This window comes from Chlamydomonas reinhardtii, chromosome 10 (assembly GCF_000002595.2).
Source record: "Chlamydomonas reinhardtii strain CC-503 cw92 mt+ chromosome 10, whole genome shotgun sequence".
Classification (NCBI taxonomy): domain Eukaryota; kingdom Viridiplantae; phylum Chlorophyta; class Chlorophyceae; order Chlamydomonadales; family Chlamydomonadaceae; genus Chlamydomonas; species Chlamydomonas reinhardtii.
Genome location: NC_057013.1, coordinates 4656424 through 4674019, shown reverse-complemented (window position 1 = coordinate 4674019; position 17596 = coordinate 4656424). Strand labels below are relative to the sequence as shown.

Below are 17596 nucleotides of genomic sequence, written 5' to 3'. Positions count from 1 at the left end.
AATCTGGTCGGTCTTTCGGTAAATTCCGCCGACAGCCCGCCCAACCCACACAAACCAGACATGCACATTGCTAGCTTGCAGCTGAAAATGAAGACGCAGCACGGCTCGGTGTTAGCATGGCCAGCCATGTTGCTTGTTGCAGTTGGGCTAGGGATCGTGAGCGCACAGCCGCGCTACTCGCCGGACACCTACCCCAATCCGATGGTCGACACATACAAGTGCGGACGCAAAGGCGTGAGCAGCTGGGTGTGTGACCCCGACGGAATCTTGACCTACGAGTCAGCGAACGTTGTAGAGGGCGTGATAAAAAAGATTTTTGAGGGCGAGACTCCCTACGTGAGGACTTACTGTGGCGCGAGCGGCCAGATTGGCTACCAGGTGAGAGAAGTTGCCACCGTGTCCCGCAACTTCAGTCGCGACTTGACTCGAGCGACGGCATGGACTGTATTTTGTGCTATGCAGGTTGCGGTGGCGCTCATGCGGCAGATGCGCACAACAGGCGACCCGGCCGAGTATGCGGAAACATTCGCTCGCTCACTGCACGACCGCTGGGGCGTGGGCTCAAGCGAGTGCAACAACGGCGTATTGTTCTTCCTATCGCTCAACGACCGCCAGCTCTACATTTCCACGGGCGCCGGGGCCAAGCACGCGTTGAGCTTCGACGTACTTGGCGATATAATTTCCGACATCCGCCCGGTCCTGCGTGAGGGCAGGTGTGTACGGGCGATCTCTCTCTCGAGTTCACAACCAAGTGATGTCCACAGGGGGGTGGGGATTGAAATTCGAGTAGGGCGGGTCGTGGCGGGTAAAGCGTGGGGGTTTCCCGTCGCTGCGCTTGCGTACACACCAACCCCTCCTCCAAGAGGCCCTTGCGCTCCCCTAAACTACTCAACCCCTTCCAATCCACTTTCTTGCCAACTCACTTACCGTACCACCCCCGCCGTCTCCAATTCCACCCAACAGGTTCGGAGATGCCGTGGAGCGCGGTGTGGTCAACATTGGGCTGGCGCTGGCGGGGCGGCCCGTGGAGCCGGGCGCCAACGCTAAGCCTTGGAGCTGGGATGACGCACTGGGTCTGGGCATATTCGCATCCATAGTAGGAGGCCTCATCTATTTCAGCAGCCGCTCCGCGCGCCGCCAGCAGCGCCGCTACTCGGTGAGGGACTGATGGGGGCTCCTGGGCTCCCCAAGTGCGCGCGGGTGGGGACTAGGGAGGTCGGGTGCAGCGGGAGGGTGGTAAATACCAGCCCAGACAAAACCAAACCAAGTAGCGGAGCACAGGCAGAGGCGTTAGTTGCAAGCGGGGGGAGGTTTGTGCGGTCACGGGCAGCGGCACGAGCAAGGGAAGATGCAGATGAGTGTGTGGGGCGCCCCTCGTGTGCGGCGGGCCGTTAGCTCTGCGGACCTTCAGGCAGTCCCTGCACGAGGCTCGCCGCCGCCCTGCGCCGCCCTTCGGCGCCCGTCGCCTGTGCCGACTCCCGGCTACCCCCTCACCACCACCACCACCCAACCATACGCACAGGACTGCAAGAGCAAGCTGGACAAGCTGAAGCGCGACCAGGCCGCCCTCCGCGCCAACTCCTACAACCCCACCTCCTGCCCCGTGTGTCTGGAGGACTTCGCAACTGACCTCGACACAGCGCAGCGCGCGGCGGAGGGCGCGAGCGCCCCCAGCGCCGCCGCCGCCGCCGCCGCCGACAGGGCGGCTGGGGCATCAGGCGCCGCGGGGGCGGGAACTAGTGGCGGCGCCGCCGGCGCCGGCAGCGGAGGTGCGGCGGGGGCGGGCCTGAGCCACCAGCGATCTGGGTCGGCGGGCGCGGTGGCGGCGGCGGCGGGTATGGACGTTCCGCTGCAAGAGGTCGGGAGCTTCAGCAGTGCCGCTGGCGCTAGCTGGGGCGGGGAGGCCAGGGGCCTCTCCGGCGAGGCTGCGGCTGCTGGGCAGGACGGCAGCAGCAAGGGACCGCAGGCGCTGCTGGGGAAGAGGGCGGCTGCGGATGCCGAGGACCGCGAACTGAAGGAGCCGTTGATGTCGCCGCGTACCGATGCAGGGTCCTCTGGCACCGGCAGCGCGGCGGCGGCGGCGGCGGCAGCTGCCGGTGGAGCGGCGGCGGCGGCGGCGGCGGCTGGCGGCGCGGCGGCGGCTCCGGCTGAGCGGCGGCCGCTGGTGCTGCCGTGCGGACACGCCTTCTGTGAGCCGTGCATCAAAGCGTGAGTGTGTGTGGTTGGGGGCATGAGCTCGGGATAGTTAGGGTCTCGGGTGGATGGCTGAGGCCCACGCCTCTTGCGGCCGGGCGGCATGCATCATCATGGGCTTGTCACCCAGCACACACGCAAGATGAAGGCATGTGGGAGGCACGGACAGCTCGGCATCTGGCCGCTGTCGCGCAAGCGGATCCTGCCGTGCGTGCTGTGCCTGCTGTTCTGTCCAGGAACGGTTTCTTCACTCGTTTCTCTCTCTCTCTCTCCTTGACATGCAGTTGGCTGGACCAGAAGAAGGTCAGCTGCCCCATCTGCCGCCGTCCCATCGACGAAGAGGACACGACAGACCCCAACGCGCCTCCCGGCCAGGGGCCGCAGGCGCGCCGCCCGCCCGGCACCAGCACCACGCCGCGCGACCCCAACGCGCCCGGCGGAGGCGGCGGCCCGTCCGGCTCCTCCGGCCCCCGGCCGCCTTGCAGCGTGGACGACGGCTTCTACGACCCGCACGCCCAGCCCACCTCCATGTTTGACACGCCCAACGCCCACATGTACGACGACCCCAACGTCCCCCACCACTTCCACCACATGCACGGACCCGGAATGGGCATGGGCATGGGAGACCCCTACGCCGGCGGCTCCGCCGGCATCCTGCCGCGCCTGCGGCTGCGCTGGGGCGCGCGGCGGCGCTTCGGCGCCGGCGTCGGTTTCGGCGGCGGCCCGTTCGGCGGCGTCGGTTACGGCGTCGGTTACGGCCCGTACGGCTACGGCGGTCGCATGAACGAGGAGATGCTCATGACTGAGATGCTGTTCCGGCTGCGGCAGCTGCAGCGGCAGCACCCGGACTTTGTGAGCGGCCAGATGCTGCAGCAGTGGGAGCAAGACCTGCGCCAAGGTGGGTGGATGGGTGGGTGCGGACGGGATGTGTGCAGGCGCAAGCACTGAAAGCGGCAGTCGGCGCTCCCACCACCGATGCAACCACCCAGGAATTGCAGCAGTCGTTCCAAGCACACCCCTGAGCGCAGGGGCAAGAGGGGGAAAGGCCCGCTCGCGCTTATAGGAAGACTGAGGTTTCAGCCCTGCTTGCCTTCTCCCCTCCTATCTCCTCTCCCTGCCCCTGCGCAGGCCGCGAGTTCAACAGCGAGCAGCTGCGGCAGTTCCAGCTGCGTGATCCCGCCACACGCGCCCAGCTGGAGAGCAGCGGCCGCAGCGGCGCGCGCGTCAACTTTGGCGGCGGCAGCAGCCGCGGCGGCGGCGGCCGCGGCGGCAGCTGGTAGGCATGAAGGGATGAGTAAGGAAGGGCGGGAGATGGATGCATGCGGCTGTGTGGCGGGCGCGGGTGCTTGGCGACGGCAGCTGGGTCTGGCGAGGCAGGGCTGTTGATGGGGATGGTGGGATACTGGCGACGAGTGAGGGTACTAGTATTGTAGGTGGGATGTATCCTCTTGCAGGCATCGTTATATGCCGTACTGTAAGGTGAGGTGTTCAACTTTGCCACCAGACCACGACGTTCGTTTGGGGGGGGGGGTGGGGGGGCGGGATTGTGTGCAAGGAACGGAGGGGGAGCTCAGCACCGAAAGCGCACATTAACGTTCGCTGGCACATGGGAGTTGCACCGTGCAGAATCCAGCTTGCACATCGCAGCCAATGAGTTGTAGCTGACCCACCTCAGGGGGCCACCTGCATGTAGAACATGTGTTCACTGGCCTGAGGATCCAGGCGCATATAGCGAGAGGCAAGTCTGACCGGCTAACTAGTCCACAGTATTATTTCAGCATACTTCTCAGCACACCCATTAAAGCCTCAAAGAATGACACACAGCCCGCAGAACAACGACCATGCTCTCGAGGTTCTTGGCGAGGACCTTTGGGCGCGCCTAACGCCTGGGCTCATCCATGAAATTGCTAGCTACTTACATCCTAATGACGTATGTAGCAGCCTCAAGCCGCTCAACCGCGAGACAGCGATTTGCCTCCGCGACAGCTTTTGCACGTTTGTTTTGAGCAGCAAACAAGAGGACCCTGACGCGCCATGTCGAGCGGAGCAGCCCTGGCCGGGCCGGGCCTTCGTGGCGCACTGGGGCGGGCCCGGCCCCTGGCGCAGCCTCAGCCTACGCCAACGTCGCCGGCTGCTGTGCCTAGCGGCCTCGTCGGGCCACCTGCCCAGCCTGGACGCGGCGCTGGCGCAGTGCGGCTGCACATGGCAGGAGGAGATTCTGATTGCAGCAGCGGCAGTCGGCAGCGTGGCGGCTTGCGAGCGGCTGCTGGGCGCGGGCGGTGCAATGGACAAACGCGCTCTTGCCGCCGCTGCGGTGGGTGGCCACGTGCCCGTGCTGCGGCTGCTGCTCGATAAGATCCGGGATTTGGGCGACGCAAACGCCGAAAACGAAATGCTTATGGGCATTATGCCAGGTCGCGGCGCCTGCTCAGCAGCAGCGTGGGCGGGGCAGCTGCCGGCGCTGCAGCTGCTGATGGATTCGGCCGCCATCGGTGCTGTCCGCACAACGGTGATCGGGGAGGCAGCGGCGGGCGCCTGCGAGGGCGGGCAGCAGGACATCCTCGTCTGGCTGCAGCAGGCGCACGGCTACAGCCTCAGTCTGGGAGACGCAGTAGCAGCGGCGCGGGAGGGCCAGGTGGCGTTGCTGGAGCAGATACTGCAGCAGGTGCTACAGCAGGCGGATCGCTTGGAAGCGGAAGCGGCACCTGACGGAAATGACTCAGAGCAAAAGCGGGTGAGCAGGAGGGATGTGCTTAGAGCTATCACCGCCAGCTGCCCTGTGGAGGTCCTGCAGCGGCATTACGACCGATTGTGGTCTCTGCCGGCGAGCGAGAACCCGAACGAGGGACCCGGTGAAGACGCAGCAGCAGCAGAGGCAGCAGCATTCAGTGGCAACATACGGCTGCAACTCCTGGCAGTTATCGCGGGCAGCGGCATGGCCTGCTGGGGCCGTAAGCTGGACTTTTTCCTGTCGGCTTGGGGCCCAGACGTGGTTGCGCGCGAGCTGCAGCGGGACGCCGAGGGCTCCTTTGCGTACATCCCCAGATTGGCGGCGTCGCGACCGGACTGCAAACAGCGGCTGCGGCGCCTGCACGCAGCGGGCATGCCCCTGGGATTGCAGGTGATGCAGTATGCATCTGAGCACGGGCATTTCGACGCGTTCACCTACTTCTTAGACGAGGCTGGCGCACACGCATCAGCCATAGACGTGGCGATTGTGCGGGACTTCGCGTTTGCGCGCGGGCGTGCCTACGCAAACCTGCAGCAGCTGTTAGGGCTGCTGACGGAGCGTGGCTACACGTTCAAAGTAGCAGACGTCAAGATGGCAGCAAGCTGGGGCTGGCCGGAGCAGCCACTCCTGGCGGTGATTCAGATGGTTGTGCATGGCGACACAGAAGAAGACACTGTCAGCCACTGGTCAGAAGCATTCGTGTGCGCCGCCCATGCCGGCGCCGGCATTCGTGTGCTGCAGGTGCGTAGGTGCATTGGTTTGTCATCGTATCGTACCTCCTTTATATGGCCTGCCAGGGGTTGATATGAATGCGCCTTACCAAACTTGGCTGAGCTGTATCTTCAAGAGAAGTGCGGTCAACACTTATCTGTCGCTTTTCCCGCAGGCGCTGCGGGCGCGCGGCGCGGCTGTGGACCTGGCGGCGGTTGCGGCGGGCGGCAGCGAGGAGGCACTGGACTGGGCGGCGGCGGAGCTGGAGGCGGAGGGGCAGGGAGGCAGCTGTGATGGCGTGCTGCTGGTGAGTGTGAGTGGTCGGGAAGATATTGTACCAGCAGAATGTTTTGACCGAAGAGAAGAAAATTGCGGCACTGAGCAAGCGCGTATCCCGTGAAGTCAGCTGATCATCAGGGTGTGCACTCACCTTCCCCAATGCGCCGTTCGATGTAGTGTTCGACGCTTCTGCGTACTGTACAGCCGCCTCCCCTCCATGTGCACCGCCTGTGTGCCCCTACTTGTGCAGACCCCGCTGGGCAAGGCCGATGCAAAGATCGTTTACAAGCGCGGCAACCTCGCCGCACTGCGTTGGCTGCACCGGCGCGGACTGCTGGACGGCCGCAGTGTGAGCTGGCTGGCTGGCCGCGTGGAGCTCGCGCGGGCTGGGGAGGCAAGGAACAGCAGCGCGCTGTGAGGGTGCGGCGGTATGCATGCGTCCGCCTGCCCGCCGGCTGCTGAGAGCCTGACGCACGCCGATCCGGGGTCGGAGGAAGATGGAGGTGACAGTTTTGTGGCGGTACCGTCTAGATTAAGATGTGTCCATGCATGTTTTTGTGACCCGGCGGCCCTGCCGCCGTAGTGCAAGGCTGTGCGCCCCGACGGCCGCAAGGCCCAAGCGCCCACTGGGTGTGTGCTCGGTGCCAAGAGGCACTGGCTCGTTTGGCAGAGGCGGCCTGATGGTGGCTGATTGTCTGTGGCGTGTCCTGCCCTCCGGGCCTTCCAAATGTGCTCAAGGGCATGTGCCCCGAGTGCTGTCGATGTGGCTTCATTTGGGAGGAGCAGGATTAGCACAGGTTGGACACTCAAGCGATGGAGCAACGGAGGACAGCTTGGGTAGGTGACGGACTGACGGTTGCTTGGCGACTGCAGGAACCGGCATGAGTCAGGGCAGGCTGGCAGCGCACCTCTGGATACAAAGCGGATACGGCAGGCCAAGCATATTTCTTTCTAGCAGGCGCAAGTTTAAGCGTTTCCCAGCTTGCTTGCCGCGAGGGTACTCGCTCCGTACACGGTATCTGCGCGTCTGCTGGGAGCTTTGGTTTTGGCAGTGGAGGTGAAGGGGTAACCGATACCGTATTTAGTGGTGTCATTAGAACTGAGGAGCGTTGTAGACTGTAGAGACATCGCCGGCGCGCGGGCTTTCCAGGTCCCAACCAGATCCCGATTTCGCCTGGGCACCGTAGCAAAAAATGCGGGCACATTACCGCTGTACGAGAGACCGCAGGCAGCTCCAGAGTCCAGACGGCGCTGGACATGTGTGGGCCATGTAGTATTTCTTCCACGTAATAGCATGCTATCAACGCAATCGAAATATTCTGGCGTCGCGTGGTTACGGGCAAGGGCGAGGGCGAAGCGGCCACGCGTGCTCACACCTCTACCGAGCCGGGCCACACGAAACTACGGGACGCGCGCCTCGTACTTTGCACGAAGTATACGAGGCCGGCCTCCACGCAGCCTTCTTAAGGCCGGCACCGCGCACAGCTCAACACCACAACACAACAACAAGCTTGTCAGTTACTGCACACATCCCCTGCACCTCACCCTCTTGTCTTCATTAGGGCTGGAGAAGTCGGTCGTGAGCATTTCCCGACACACGCCCACAGCTTACTAATCGAAGTTGCTTCTGTTCTCCAGCAGGTAAGCTTGATCACGAGCTGCCTACAAATAGGCGACTGTAAACTATATGCTCCAGAGGCGGTGGCGAGCTTGACAGCTGAGCGTGCGGGCTGCCGATTGTCAGCTCTAAGGATGCTATACGAGCGGTGACCGGTGCCTTGACTCCCGCGATATCCATGGCCCCGTTGCGCAGGCCAAAACTCGTAACCATGGCGAATGCAAGGGCATCACGGGCGCCTACTGGGGCTTTGGTACTCGCGCTGAGCATCCTGTGCTTTGCGGCACTCAGCATGCGAGGTGAGCTCGCAGCCAAAGCTTCCATATCCCATAGAAGGGACTTCTGCGTAGGGGATTCGTGTTTATTCGGAACAGCCCAAGGGAAAAAGCCTATTGTAAAATGCATGGCTGACACCTGCGCCTGCGGCCATGTCACACTCTTACTCATACAGGTGCTGACGCCCGTCCTGGCCCCGGCGGCAAGGACCTGTTAAATGGCACCCGGCCTGAGTTCAATGGCACTCGCCCCGACTTCAACGGCACCCACCCTGACTTCAACGGCACCCGCCCTGACTGCAATGGCACCTGCAACGGCACCTTCCCTGACTTCAATGGCACCAAGCCTGAGGGCGGTCGCGGCGGCTCCCACCGTGGTCTGCGTGGCGGCGGCGACCGTGGCAGTCGTGATGGTGACTTCAACGGCACCCGGCCTGAGTTCAATGGCACTCGCCCCGACTTCAACGGCACCCACCCTGACTTCAACGGCACCCGCCCCGACTGCAATGGCACCCGCAACGGCACCCTCCCTGACTTAAATGGCACCAAGCCCGATGGCGGTCGCGGCGGCTCCCACCATGGTCTGCGTGGCGGCGGCGACCGTGGCAGTCGTGATGGTGACTTCAATGGCACCCGGCCTGAGTTCAATGGCACTCGCCCCGACTTCAACGGCACCCGCCCCGACTGCAATGGCACCCGCAACGGCACCCTCCCTGACTTAAATGGCACCAAGCCCGATGGCGGTCGCGGCGGCTCCCACCGTGGTCTGCGTGGCGGCGGCGACCGTGGCAGTCGTGATGGTGACTTCAATGGCACCCGGCCTGAGTTCAATGGCACTCGCCCCGACTTCAACGGCACCCACCCTGACTTCAACGGCACCCGCCCCGACTGCAATGGCACCCGCAATGGCACCCTCCCTGACTTAAATGGCACCAAGCCTGAGGGCGGTCGCGGCGGCTCCCACCGTGGTCTGCGTGGCGGCGGCGACCGTGGCGGTCGTGATGGCGACTTCAACGGCACCCATCCTGAGTTTAATGGCACTCGCCCCGACTTCAACAGGGGGGGGGTAGGAACGAACTTTTTTGACCCCATGCCACAAAACCTCCCGGACCCCCCGACCGACCGACCGACCGACCCCCCCTGCCGTACGACCCCCCGAAACCCCCTCAGAACCCCTTAGTTTTTTGTCAGGTTGGTGCCAATCGACTGCTCTCGGTGAGCTCTATCGCTATGTACAATGATCCGCCTTGGGAACACACTTTGGCCGACCGACATGTGGACATGTAGACATGTCCAACCGTCTGCCGACAAGTATCCTGATAGACTGGCCTGCTATGCAACGGCTTATTCCGATGTTACTTGATAGTGCGAAATGTGCTGACAAGTTCACCATGCAAAACCCGGCCGGCACCGGCTTGTCCCTGACCAGTTCCCCAGGCATCTCCCGAGATGCCGACATGCCGCTCCCCAAACTGCCCCAAACTATGCACGTGTGCTGAGCCTGGGGTATACCTACGCACGCATCGTGGAGCTGCACCCATTGCGCCGCGTGTTGCAGGACAGAAGCGCTAGGAACAAAACTTGGCACGAACCTGTGCAAAACTTCGTGGGACCCCAGACCGACCGACCGACCGACAACTTTGAGGGGCCATAACTTTGCATCCAGAAACCCATTTTCAATTTTGAAAGCGGATTCGTGATTTTCTCGTTGAGCTCTAGTAATTTGAGGCATGGGGTCTGTTTCGGAAGATTCTACCCCCCCCCTGACTTCAACGGCACCCACCCTGACTTCAATGGCACCCGCCCCGACTGCAATGGCACCCGCAACGGCACCCTCCTTGACTTCAATGGCACCAAGCCCGAGGGCGGTCGCGGCGGCTCCCACCGTGGTCTGCGTGGCGGCGGCGACCGTGGCGGTCGTGATGGCGACTTCAACGGCACCCATCCTGAGTTTAATGGCACTCGCCCCGACTTCAACGGCACCCACCCTGACTTCAATGGCACCCGCCCCGACTGCAATGGCACCCGCAACGGCACCCTCCTTGACTTCAATGGCACCAAGCCCGAGGGCGGTCGCGGCGGCTCCCACCGTGGTCTGCGTGGCGGCGGCGACCGTGGCGGTCGTGATGGCGACTTCAACGGCACCCATCCTGAGTTTAATGGCACTCGCCCCGACTTCAACGGCACCCACCCTGACTTCAATGGCACCCGCCCCGACTGCAATGGCACCCGCAACGGCACCCTCCTTGACTTCAATGGCACCAAGCCCGAGGGCGGTCGCGGCGGCTCCCACCGTGGTCTGCGTGGCGGTGGAAGCGGCGGCGGCAGCTCCACCGACAGCGGCAGCAGCAGCCCGCGTCCCTCCCGCCCGCCTCGCCCAGCTGACATGGCCATGCCGTTGCGCCCTGAGCACGGCTCGGTGCCGGAGTCATCTCGCCCGCCTCGGCCCCCGGGCGCAAAGACCGCCAGGCCTCCCAAGCCGTCAGCACGGCGGTAGGGCTGAGGCAGACGGTCTCATTCGGCGCGTGCTGATGTAGTGCCTTAAAAGCATTGTCAATAGTAGGGGTCATTGAGGTATTGATAGTACGGTAGTGCTACTGTTCTAGGTCCCTTAGGATCGCGGGGGAAGGGGCAGCTGGCAGATTTCGCATGCAGGAACCAGGGGGGGGGTACGAACTAAACCTCCAGACCCCATGTCCCAAAACCTCCCGACCCCCCCTCCGGACCGACCGACCGACCCCCACCACCGTGCAACCCCTCAAAACCCCCTCAAAACCCTTTGGTTTTTAGCCAGGTCGGTGTCAATCGACTGCTCTCGGCGAGCTCTACAATTGTATACCTCCGGTTCAGCTGGAGGCACAACTTGACTGGCAGCCATGCCACACATGTCCATGTGTCCATGGCCGACCACCGACCCTTCTGTCAGACTACCGGGGCGTGCACTTAAGCTGACAATTGCGCTGTACATATGATGTTTGGGATTGTGTGCCGAAAGAGATTGGTCGACTTTCTCCCGGGATCATGTGAAGAATCCCGGGATTCATGTCACGCTCGATGGCCGGCGGCAGCCTTGTCGCCATGACCCACACGAAGCCCTGGCCGTTACACGTTAGCATCAGATCGCATAGTCTCCATGACACCAGTGAGAGACGCTCGAGTGGGGCTCTACGCTACTACGATGCCGATGTGGACGGACATGCGGCCGCTTTCCAGAGGCCAAACGTTCTGCAAATGCTTTGGTATGCGCATGCTAACGTGTGCTAGTACTTGTGCTAATGGGCGGAGCGTTTAGAGGGGCGTTTAGGGTGCAGAGACGAAATCTGGCAGTCCCACCCACATCCACGTGACGAAACCTTGGGGACCCCCAACCCCGACGACCGACCCTGAACTTTGAGGGCCCATAACTTTGCAATTACTACCCTGATTGAAACTCTGAAAGTGGATTTGGAGTCCTCTCGTCAAGCTCTTTCGTTTTAGAACATGGGGCCTTTCCCAGTCGAAACTACCCCCCCCCTGCAGGAACGGAGTGCTGTAGTAGGTTAGGCAAGCTAGGCAAGAGTTGCAAGACCGTGCATGTACTGACAATGTATGGCTCATGGCTGAACGCGATTCCCTTTTGAAGTAAATACAGTTATTGGACGACTATGTGCAGCCGCACGCTACGCAACCTTGCATGGTGTGATGATGCGTAGGTGCAGCCGTGCGTGTGGATGAGAAGACGAGGCGGGCAGTGCTCCGCAAGTGGGGTAGCGTGGTGGCGTGGACGCGTGCGTAGCAATGGCAGTATTAACACATGACACATACATACACTTGCGATCTGGTCTACGTACGCATTACTTCCGCAACGCGTGTCGATAACTGTGTAACATATGCTAGATGCGCTCGGTTGTGCCTCACGGAGAGGAGGGCTTAGCCGCTTAGGGCCTTGGGACCGAGTACTAGCTTGCAGATGCAGCTTGGGCATGTCGGGGAATACGGCACCGGCCTGCATGCGGCTGGATTCACAGGTCCAGCCCAAAGATGTGCGTGTTGGGACTTGAGAGTGCCGAGTTGCAACACACAGGGCTCCGACCTCCATGAACGGCGTACCCCGCCTTCGTTGGCAGGGGTCGTATCTTGTTTGCGGGGGAATGTCTTGACCCAGACATTCCTGGCCTCTGGAGCGGAAATTTTTGTCAAGGGGGTAGACAAACAGGCCCCCAAATCCACGATTTTTTTGTCTAGACAAAGTGCCTTTGTGGAAGCCATGTAAAATGTCTAGACATCTTGACATGTTGCAATTTCGCTTTTTCGCAACTGTAAACGGCGGCTTTTGTATCTGTTTCACGCAGTGCAACACTAATGAACAAGTCCAAATGCGATCATATGCACAGGCATGTCGCAGCGCGTTTCCCCAAGCAACTCTGAGCCTTCGCTTGCCTGCGCGGCGTACATGCTATACCTGCTAACTGCTTGCTGTCACCGAAGTGCCGGGGCCAAAGCCATGACCAGTCACAGTTCTACCGCACATACACACAGGCAGAGCGCCATCGCGGCCTAACCGCTTCCAGTTTAGTCATCTTCACACGTCGGCACACACCCTCGTGCATCGAATCCCCAATACACTATCGTCCCTTCTTTCAACGTTTCAATCATACACAATCGTATCGGGTATGTATTTGCTAGATGGACCGCTTTCAAAGAATTCAAACGTTCGTATGCCAAATTATTAGCACGAGACATCCACATTCTGAACGGCCTCCTCCTCAGCCTCCTTCAGAAGTGCCTTGACATCAATCTCACACACACGATGCTTCACACGGGACGGGCGGGCGTTGTGGCTGCTGCGCTGGGGCACGCGGCCAAGCTTTGCAGCGAACTTCTGAACTGCAGGCCCCAGCAGCGTTGCATCAAACTCAGCATACGGGGCAAGGGAGACACCAGCCACAGGCCGCTGCTGGTACGCAATTGGTGGGCCCACAAGGCGCACACGCATCAGTACGTCAAGGGTGCCAAGCTTCATGCTTGCCCGGCCAGGCGTCTTGATGTCATTCATCGCGCTGAAGCCACGCTCAACTTCTGCCGTAGATGGCTGCAGCACAAGCATAATCTGCACCAGGACAGTGAGCTCACGGCCCATGCCAGACAGCCACGACAAGAGCCTCTCATAGAACGGCCTCGCCTTCATAACATCACCACTCTTCTTCTGCTCCTTTGCCACTGCAATCAGGCGCGCCCGAGCCATCACCCACTGGTCAACTGCCAACAGGCAATCATCACCCAAGACGGGCTTAAAGTGCTGTGCCAAAGCGGCCACCTCTTCCTCGCCATACTTCGGCACACCGGAATCAGCAGCCAATGCACGGGGGCCCAGCACCCCAAACTTTGCAGCCACTGAGACATCAGCGGGGAATCGCATTTTGATGTTCTCAACCAGCTTCTTGACCATGCTGCTGAGAGCAAGCTTGCTGCGGAATAGAGTCTGAGGGAAAGCCGCCCAGCTCGGTGCCGTAGGTGCCGTGTCATCATCGTCGCTGCCAGACTCCGCTGTCGTGTCAGTGTTGGTGTCAGAGCCGTCATTGTCGCTGTCAGACTCCGCTGTCGTGGTGGCGGTGGTGGTGGTGGCAGGCGCGATCGTCGTGGGAGGGGTTGTCAGCACCATCTGGTGGCCGTGGAACACGCCATCCTTCGCTGCAAGGTCCTTGATCAGGGCCTGGATACCACTGCCGCATGCCTTGGACGCATCGCATTTTCGGCACGTATGCGCCTTGCAGTCATGCTTGCAGTCAGCGCAGTTCGCAGCCTGGAGTTTGACCATCTTCACATAGTGGGTCAGGGGCTGCGAGCAAGCAGGAAGGGTGCACGTTGTAACGTGTCAGCCGATAAAGATGCAGCCGAACGCCATGCCTGTTGTACATGCCGTATGCATACACTACAGCACACTACGCCCACTAGTACCGCTTACCAAATGTGCCACAAACGTTGCTACACCACCACACACCAACACACCACAAACGTTGCTACACCACCACACACCAACACACCAAACGAACACACACCAGCACGCACGCGCGCCGCGCCCACATGTGCGCCATGCACAATTGCCCACGCGCCGCGCTCACAAACGCACCATGGCATCCTTGCCGCAGGCGTAGGCCGAACGGATTAGGCTGCACAGCGTTGGGTTGAGCTTGACCTTCTGCTTCTCGACAATGTTGGACATCTTCGTGTGGTTCTTAGCCGCGCCTATAACGTCCAGATGGTTCTTGGAGAGAAGGTGCTTGTTGAACAAAGTCATGTTCATGACCTGCAGCAGAACACAAGGGATTTGCAAGCTTACGCAAGCATGCGGGGAGGCGGCTGGGTAGCAGGTCCTGTCTTAGCTGTCAGGCTGCAGCTGTAAATGGGTACCCCAGACGGTGCGCCGCAGTGCATGCGCTTGCTTGCGTGCAGTATGCGCACACCCCTAGTCTCTCCTAATCCGGCTCACACGCTGCATTGCCAGGCTACATGGTTGCAAGCACACTCACTTTGTTGCCGCCCTTGGTCCAAACAGAGGCCTTCGCACCGGGGTGCTTCATGCAGGCAAGGCACAAGAACGTGCACTCAGGAGTCCTGACGAAATTGTGCCCGATCCCATTCCAACGGCTGGTGTTCTTGATGTTGACGAACTTCGCAATACGCACTGATTCATTATTCCAATCTGCAAGCAGGTGGAGTGTCTCGGTTAGTAGCAGGTGACCAGTATGCCCTATGCGTAAAAAAGAAGCCCGCACGCTCGTGCATCGAAGCTTACCGATGGCGCCATGGCCGCAGGCATTGCGGCCACGCTTCGTGCCCATGTCTGCAACCTTGTCGTTTCCATCGTCTTCGCTAGCCTCAACTGCATATCAATGCGACATGGTGTTCAGAAGCCAGTAAGGGCATGCACGAATACGTAGCACGTAGGAAGGCACGAAGAGCAGGCAAGAAGCAGGAAGGAGACAGGAACTGGCAGTAGGCCATGAGGCTAACTCACCGTCATCCATGTCGCTTTCGTTGTCAACATCAACAATTGGCGGGGTAGCAGGAATCGACGACCCAGGGCCACCGGCGGCGGCCGCGAGCGACTCCTTTACGGTGGCGGGCTTGGCAGGGGGTGTGGCGCTGGTCTCGGCAGCGGGCGCGGCGCTCTTGGCAGCAGGCGCGGGAGCGGGCGCGGCGCTCTTGGCAGCGGGCGCGGCGCTCTTGGCAGCGGGCGCGGCCGCGGGCACGGCGCTCTTGGCAGCGGGCGCGGCGGTCTTTGCGGCCTTGGCGGTGGGCGCCACAGTGCGAGTGCCAGCGCCTGAGAGGTGAGAGGGAGAAGGCAAGGGAGGCACAGGTTGAGACCAGGCCACCCAGAACGGACAGGGCCTTCCAGTTGATGATCACATTATTTCTGCACCCAGCCACCAGCTTACCGCGCGCGGCCGACATCAGCATGGCACTGATGGTGCGCGCCTTTGCCACGGCCTTGGGAACCGGCGCCGTCTTCACGGGGCCCGCCTCATCGTCACTGTTCGTCAGGTCCATGACGATCTGTGACTCAGCGGGCTGAGCAGCCTGCTCCGTGCGCTTTTGAGCCCCGTCCTTCAGGGGGGATCCCGCAGTTGCGAAAGCCACAGTGCCGGTCACTGCAGTTTCAATCCTAGCCTTCTTAGTGACCTTGGTAGAAGGTGAAGGCGACAGCGACGCCGCTAAGACAGCGGCGTAGGTGCGCGCCGTAGGCGCCATGGCGGTCTTGCCCGGAGTGTTAGAGGTGGACATGCTGTGTAGAGTTGCGTAAGAAAAGATAAATACTGTATACAACTGTGATAGTAACGAGAACATGCAAATATAATGGAAGTTTGGATTCTTGATTGCGAAGCCCGATCATGCAGCATGATACGCAAATTATCGGGCAGTAAATGTGCTCATTCCTTTCACGTACTTCACAATGTGCTTTAAGCAGCTCCATACTTGAGATTTCTCATACTGGACATGGACATGCCCAGGACATGCAAGCGTGCGCGTAGTACACCTCGCAATGAACACGATGTGACTGATCCATTCGGCTACATGGGGGCAGTGCAGCAAGGCGGACACGGGGCGGAGTTGGCAAGGCAACCGACCGCATCGACACGGACGGAGCCAACTGCGCTTGTCAGCAACCCGGATGAGAGCAGGATTGGTGCAACGGCGTCACCCATTATGGCCCATTGTGCTGTTGAAGATGTCGGCCAGGTAATGTCTGGCAACTGTACGATACGCCAGGATGCCTTAAATGTAGTCTTGCGTGTAGTCTTGCGTGTAGTCCCCTCCCTTCACTCCGTCTGCGTCTGCGTGTATATCGTTTGCTGCGCGCATTCATGGACGCTTGCGTGTGCAACACATGCTATGCGTCACGTGTGTTCAAATGTCAAGGTGTGGTGCGTGTCATGCCTCCAACTTCCTGCCCCGCCATTGCGCCTTGACTTGCCATACACCTCGCGTACCGTGCGCAGGAAGAATGGCGGCCATACGACAACAAGTATGAATGCAGCAGGACTGGTATTGTGCGGAGGAGACAAGACGGAGGGGCAATTGCAGTGCGCATGCTCAGGGGAAAGCCATGGGTTTACATAAATAGAAAGTCCGTTCAGTTGAGCACTGTTATGGAGGCCTGTTGGAATGACGCATAGGCCGCTCAGAGTTTCAGGACCTGCTTGTTGTAGGAACTTCAAGGAGTGAAAGGGGCTGCAATAGCCTTTGCTGCTGGCTGCAACACGCATGGTGTGAGCGTTATGCAGCCTCTGCTGCTGGGAGGGGCACTGGGTGCGCAGGCGGTGTCAGGAGCCGTAAGCAGGGACCGGGCCGCGACGCGCCCATCCGCACGGGGCCTGTAGGTTGATGCGGTATGCCTGGCGTGTAGAACGCGCGCGCAAACACATGGTACCATGTGATTACAGCGCTGGAAGCTTGGGGAGTCGCTGGTGGGGGCCGTATGCAGCCTCTGCTGCTGGCAGCCGTAAGCAGGGACCGGGCCGCGGCGCGCCCATCCGCACGGGGCCTGTCGGTTGATGCGGTATGCCTGGCGTGTAGAACGCGTGCCCCAACACATTGTACCATGTGATTACAGCGCTGAAAGCTTGGGGAGTCACTGGTGGGGGCGGAATGCAGCCTCTGCCGCCGGCAGGGGCACTGGGTGCTCAGGCAATGTCAGGAACCGTAAGCAGGGACAGGGCAGTGGCGCGCCCATCCGCACGGGGCCTGTCGGTTGATGCGGTATGCCTGGCGTGTAGAACGCGTGCCCCAACACATTGTACCATGTGATTACAGCACTGGAAGCTTCGGAGTCGCTGGTGGGGGCGGTATGCAGCCTCTGCCGCCGGCAGGGGCACTGGGTGCTCAGGCGATGTCAGGAACCGTAAACAGGGACAGGGCAGTGGCGCGCCCATCCGCACGGGGCCTGTAGGTTGATGCGGTATGCCTGGCGTGTAGAACGCGCGCGCAAACACATGGTACCATGTGATTACAGCGCTGGAAGCTTGGGGAGTCGCTGGTGGGGGCCGTATGCAGCCTCTGCTGCTGGCAGCCGTAAGCAGGGACCGGGCCGCGGCGCGCTCATCCGCACGGGGCTTGTCGGTTGATGCGGTATGCCTGGCGTGTAGAACGCGTGCCCCAACACATTGTACCATGTGATTACAGCGCTGAAAGCTTGGGGAGTCACTGGTGGGGGCGGTATGCAGCCTCTGCCGCCGGCAGGGGCACTGGGTGCTCAGCCGATGTCAGGAACCGTAAGCAGGGACAGGGCAGTGGCGCGCCCATCCGCAC

General features: G+C 61.1%; 4 protein-coding genes across 5 annotated transcripts; 3 read left to right on the top strand and 1 right to left on the bottom strand.

The window, feature by feature from the left end:
- Positions 1-42: 42 nt before the first annotated feature.
- On the top strand, positions 43-3683 carry CHLRE_10g453350v5 (uncharacterized protein). The gene is made up of 6 exons (XM_043067002.1): positions 43-378; positions 463-713; positions 964-1156; positions 1523-2208; positions 2478-3091; positions 3322-3683. The coding sequence occupies exons 1-6, from the start codon at positions 127-129 to the stop codon at positions 3471-3473; spliced, it is 2148 nt and encodes a 715-aa protein (XP_042920399.1). The 5' UTR covers positions 43-126; the 3' UTR covers positions 3474-3683.
- Positions 3684-3812: 129 nt separating this feature from the next.
- On the top strand, positions 3813-7298 carry CHLRE_10g453300v5 (uncharacterized protein). Its single transcript, XM_001698480.2, has 3 exons — positions 3813-5665; positions 5811-5942; positions 6165-7298. Exons 1-3 carry the CDS (start codon positions 4007-4009, stop codon positions 6330-6332), a joined length of 1959 nt encoding a protein of 652 aa, XP_001698532.2. The 5' UTR covers positions 3813-4006; the 3' UTR covers positions 6333-7298.
- A 54-nt stretch (positions 7299-7352) lies between these two features.
- Positions 7353-11685, top strand: CHLRE_10g453250v5 (uncharacterized protein). Its single transcript, XM_043067001.1, has 4 exons — positions 7353-7831; positions 7984-8873; positions 9666-10300; positions 10602-11685. The coding sequence occupies exons 1-4, from the start codon at positions 7744-7746 to the stop codon at positions 10672-10674; spliced, it is 1686 nt and encodes a 561-aa protein (XP_042920398.1). The 5' UTR covers positions 7353-7743; the 3' UTR covers positions 10675-11685.
- A 45-nt stretch (positions 11686-11730) lies between these two features.
- Positions 11731-15722, bottom strand: CHLRE_10g453200v5 (uncharacterized protein). 2 transcript variants are annotated; one of them, XM_043067000.1, is made up of 6 exons: positions 15226-15722; positions 14805-15110; positions 14583-14669; positions 14317-14489; positions 13917-14093; positions 11731-13625 (listed from the first exon to the last, which is right to left on the bottom strand). In XM_043067000.1, exons 1-6 carry the CDS (start codon positions 15569-15571, stop codon positions 12516-12518), a joined length of 2199 nt encoding a protein of 732 aa, XP_042920397.1. In that variant the 5' UTR covers positions 15572-15722; the 3' UTR covers positions 11731-12515. The 2 variants fall into 2 exon arrangements, with proteins under 2 accessions (XP_042920397.1, XP_042920396.1); XM_043066999.1 differs by having other exon boundaries at positions 12114-13625.
- Positions 15723-17596: the final 1874 nt, after the last annotated feature.

Bases quoted from the DNA above. Each gene is read 5' to 3' on its own strand.
- CHLRE_10g453350v5 (XM_043067002.1), top strand. From the start codon at position 127: ATGTTGCTTGTTGCAGTTGGGCTAGGGATCGTGAGCGCACAGCCGCGC. The intron at 379-462 runs GTGAGAGAAGTT...TGTGCTATGCAG, and splicing joins GCGGCCAGATTGGCTACCAG to GTTGCGGTGGCGCTCATGCG. The intron at 1,157-1,522 runs GTGAGGGACTGA...CCATACGCACAG, and splicing joins GCCAGCAGCGCCGCTACTCG to GACTGCAAGAGCAAGCTGGA.
- CHLRE_10g453300v5 (XM_001698480.2), top strand. From the start codon at position 4,007: ATGACACACAGCCCGCAGAACAACGACCATGCTCTCGAGGTTCTTGGC. The intron at 5,666-5,810 runs GTGCGTAGGTGC...CTTTTCCCGCAG, and splicing joins CCGGCATTCGTGTGCTGCAG to GCGCTGCGGGCGCGCGGCGC. The intron at 5,943-6,164 runs GTGAGTGTGAGT...CTACTTGTGCAG, and splicing joins GCTGTGATGGCGTGCTGCTG to ACCCCGCTGGGCAAGGCCGA.
- CHLRE_10g453250v5 (XM_043067001.1), top strand. From the start codon at position 7,744: ATGGCGAATGCAAGGGCATCACGGGCGCCTACTGGGGCTTTGGTACTC. The intron at 8,874-9,665 runs GTAGGAACGAAC...AATGGCACCAAG, and splicing joins CCGACTTCAACAGGGGGGGG to CCCGAGGGCGGTCGCGGCGG. The intron at 10,301-10,601 runs GTAGGGCTGAGG...GTTTTTAGCCAG, and splicing joins CCCAAGCCGTCAGCACGGCG to GTCGGTGTCAATCGACTGCT.
- CHLRE_10g453200v5 (XM_043067000.1), bottom strand. From the start codon at position 15,571: ATGTCCACCTCTAACACTCCGGGCAAGACCGCCATGGCGCCTACGGCG. The intron at 14,670-14,804 runs GTGAGTTAGCCT...ATTGATATGCAG, and splicing joins CGAAAGCGACATGGATGACG to TTGAGGCTAGCGAAGACGAT. The intron at 13,626-13,916 runs GTGCGTTTGTGA...GCTTGCTCGCAG, and splicing joins CCTGCGGCAAGGATGCCATG to CCCCTGACCCACTATGTGAA.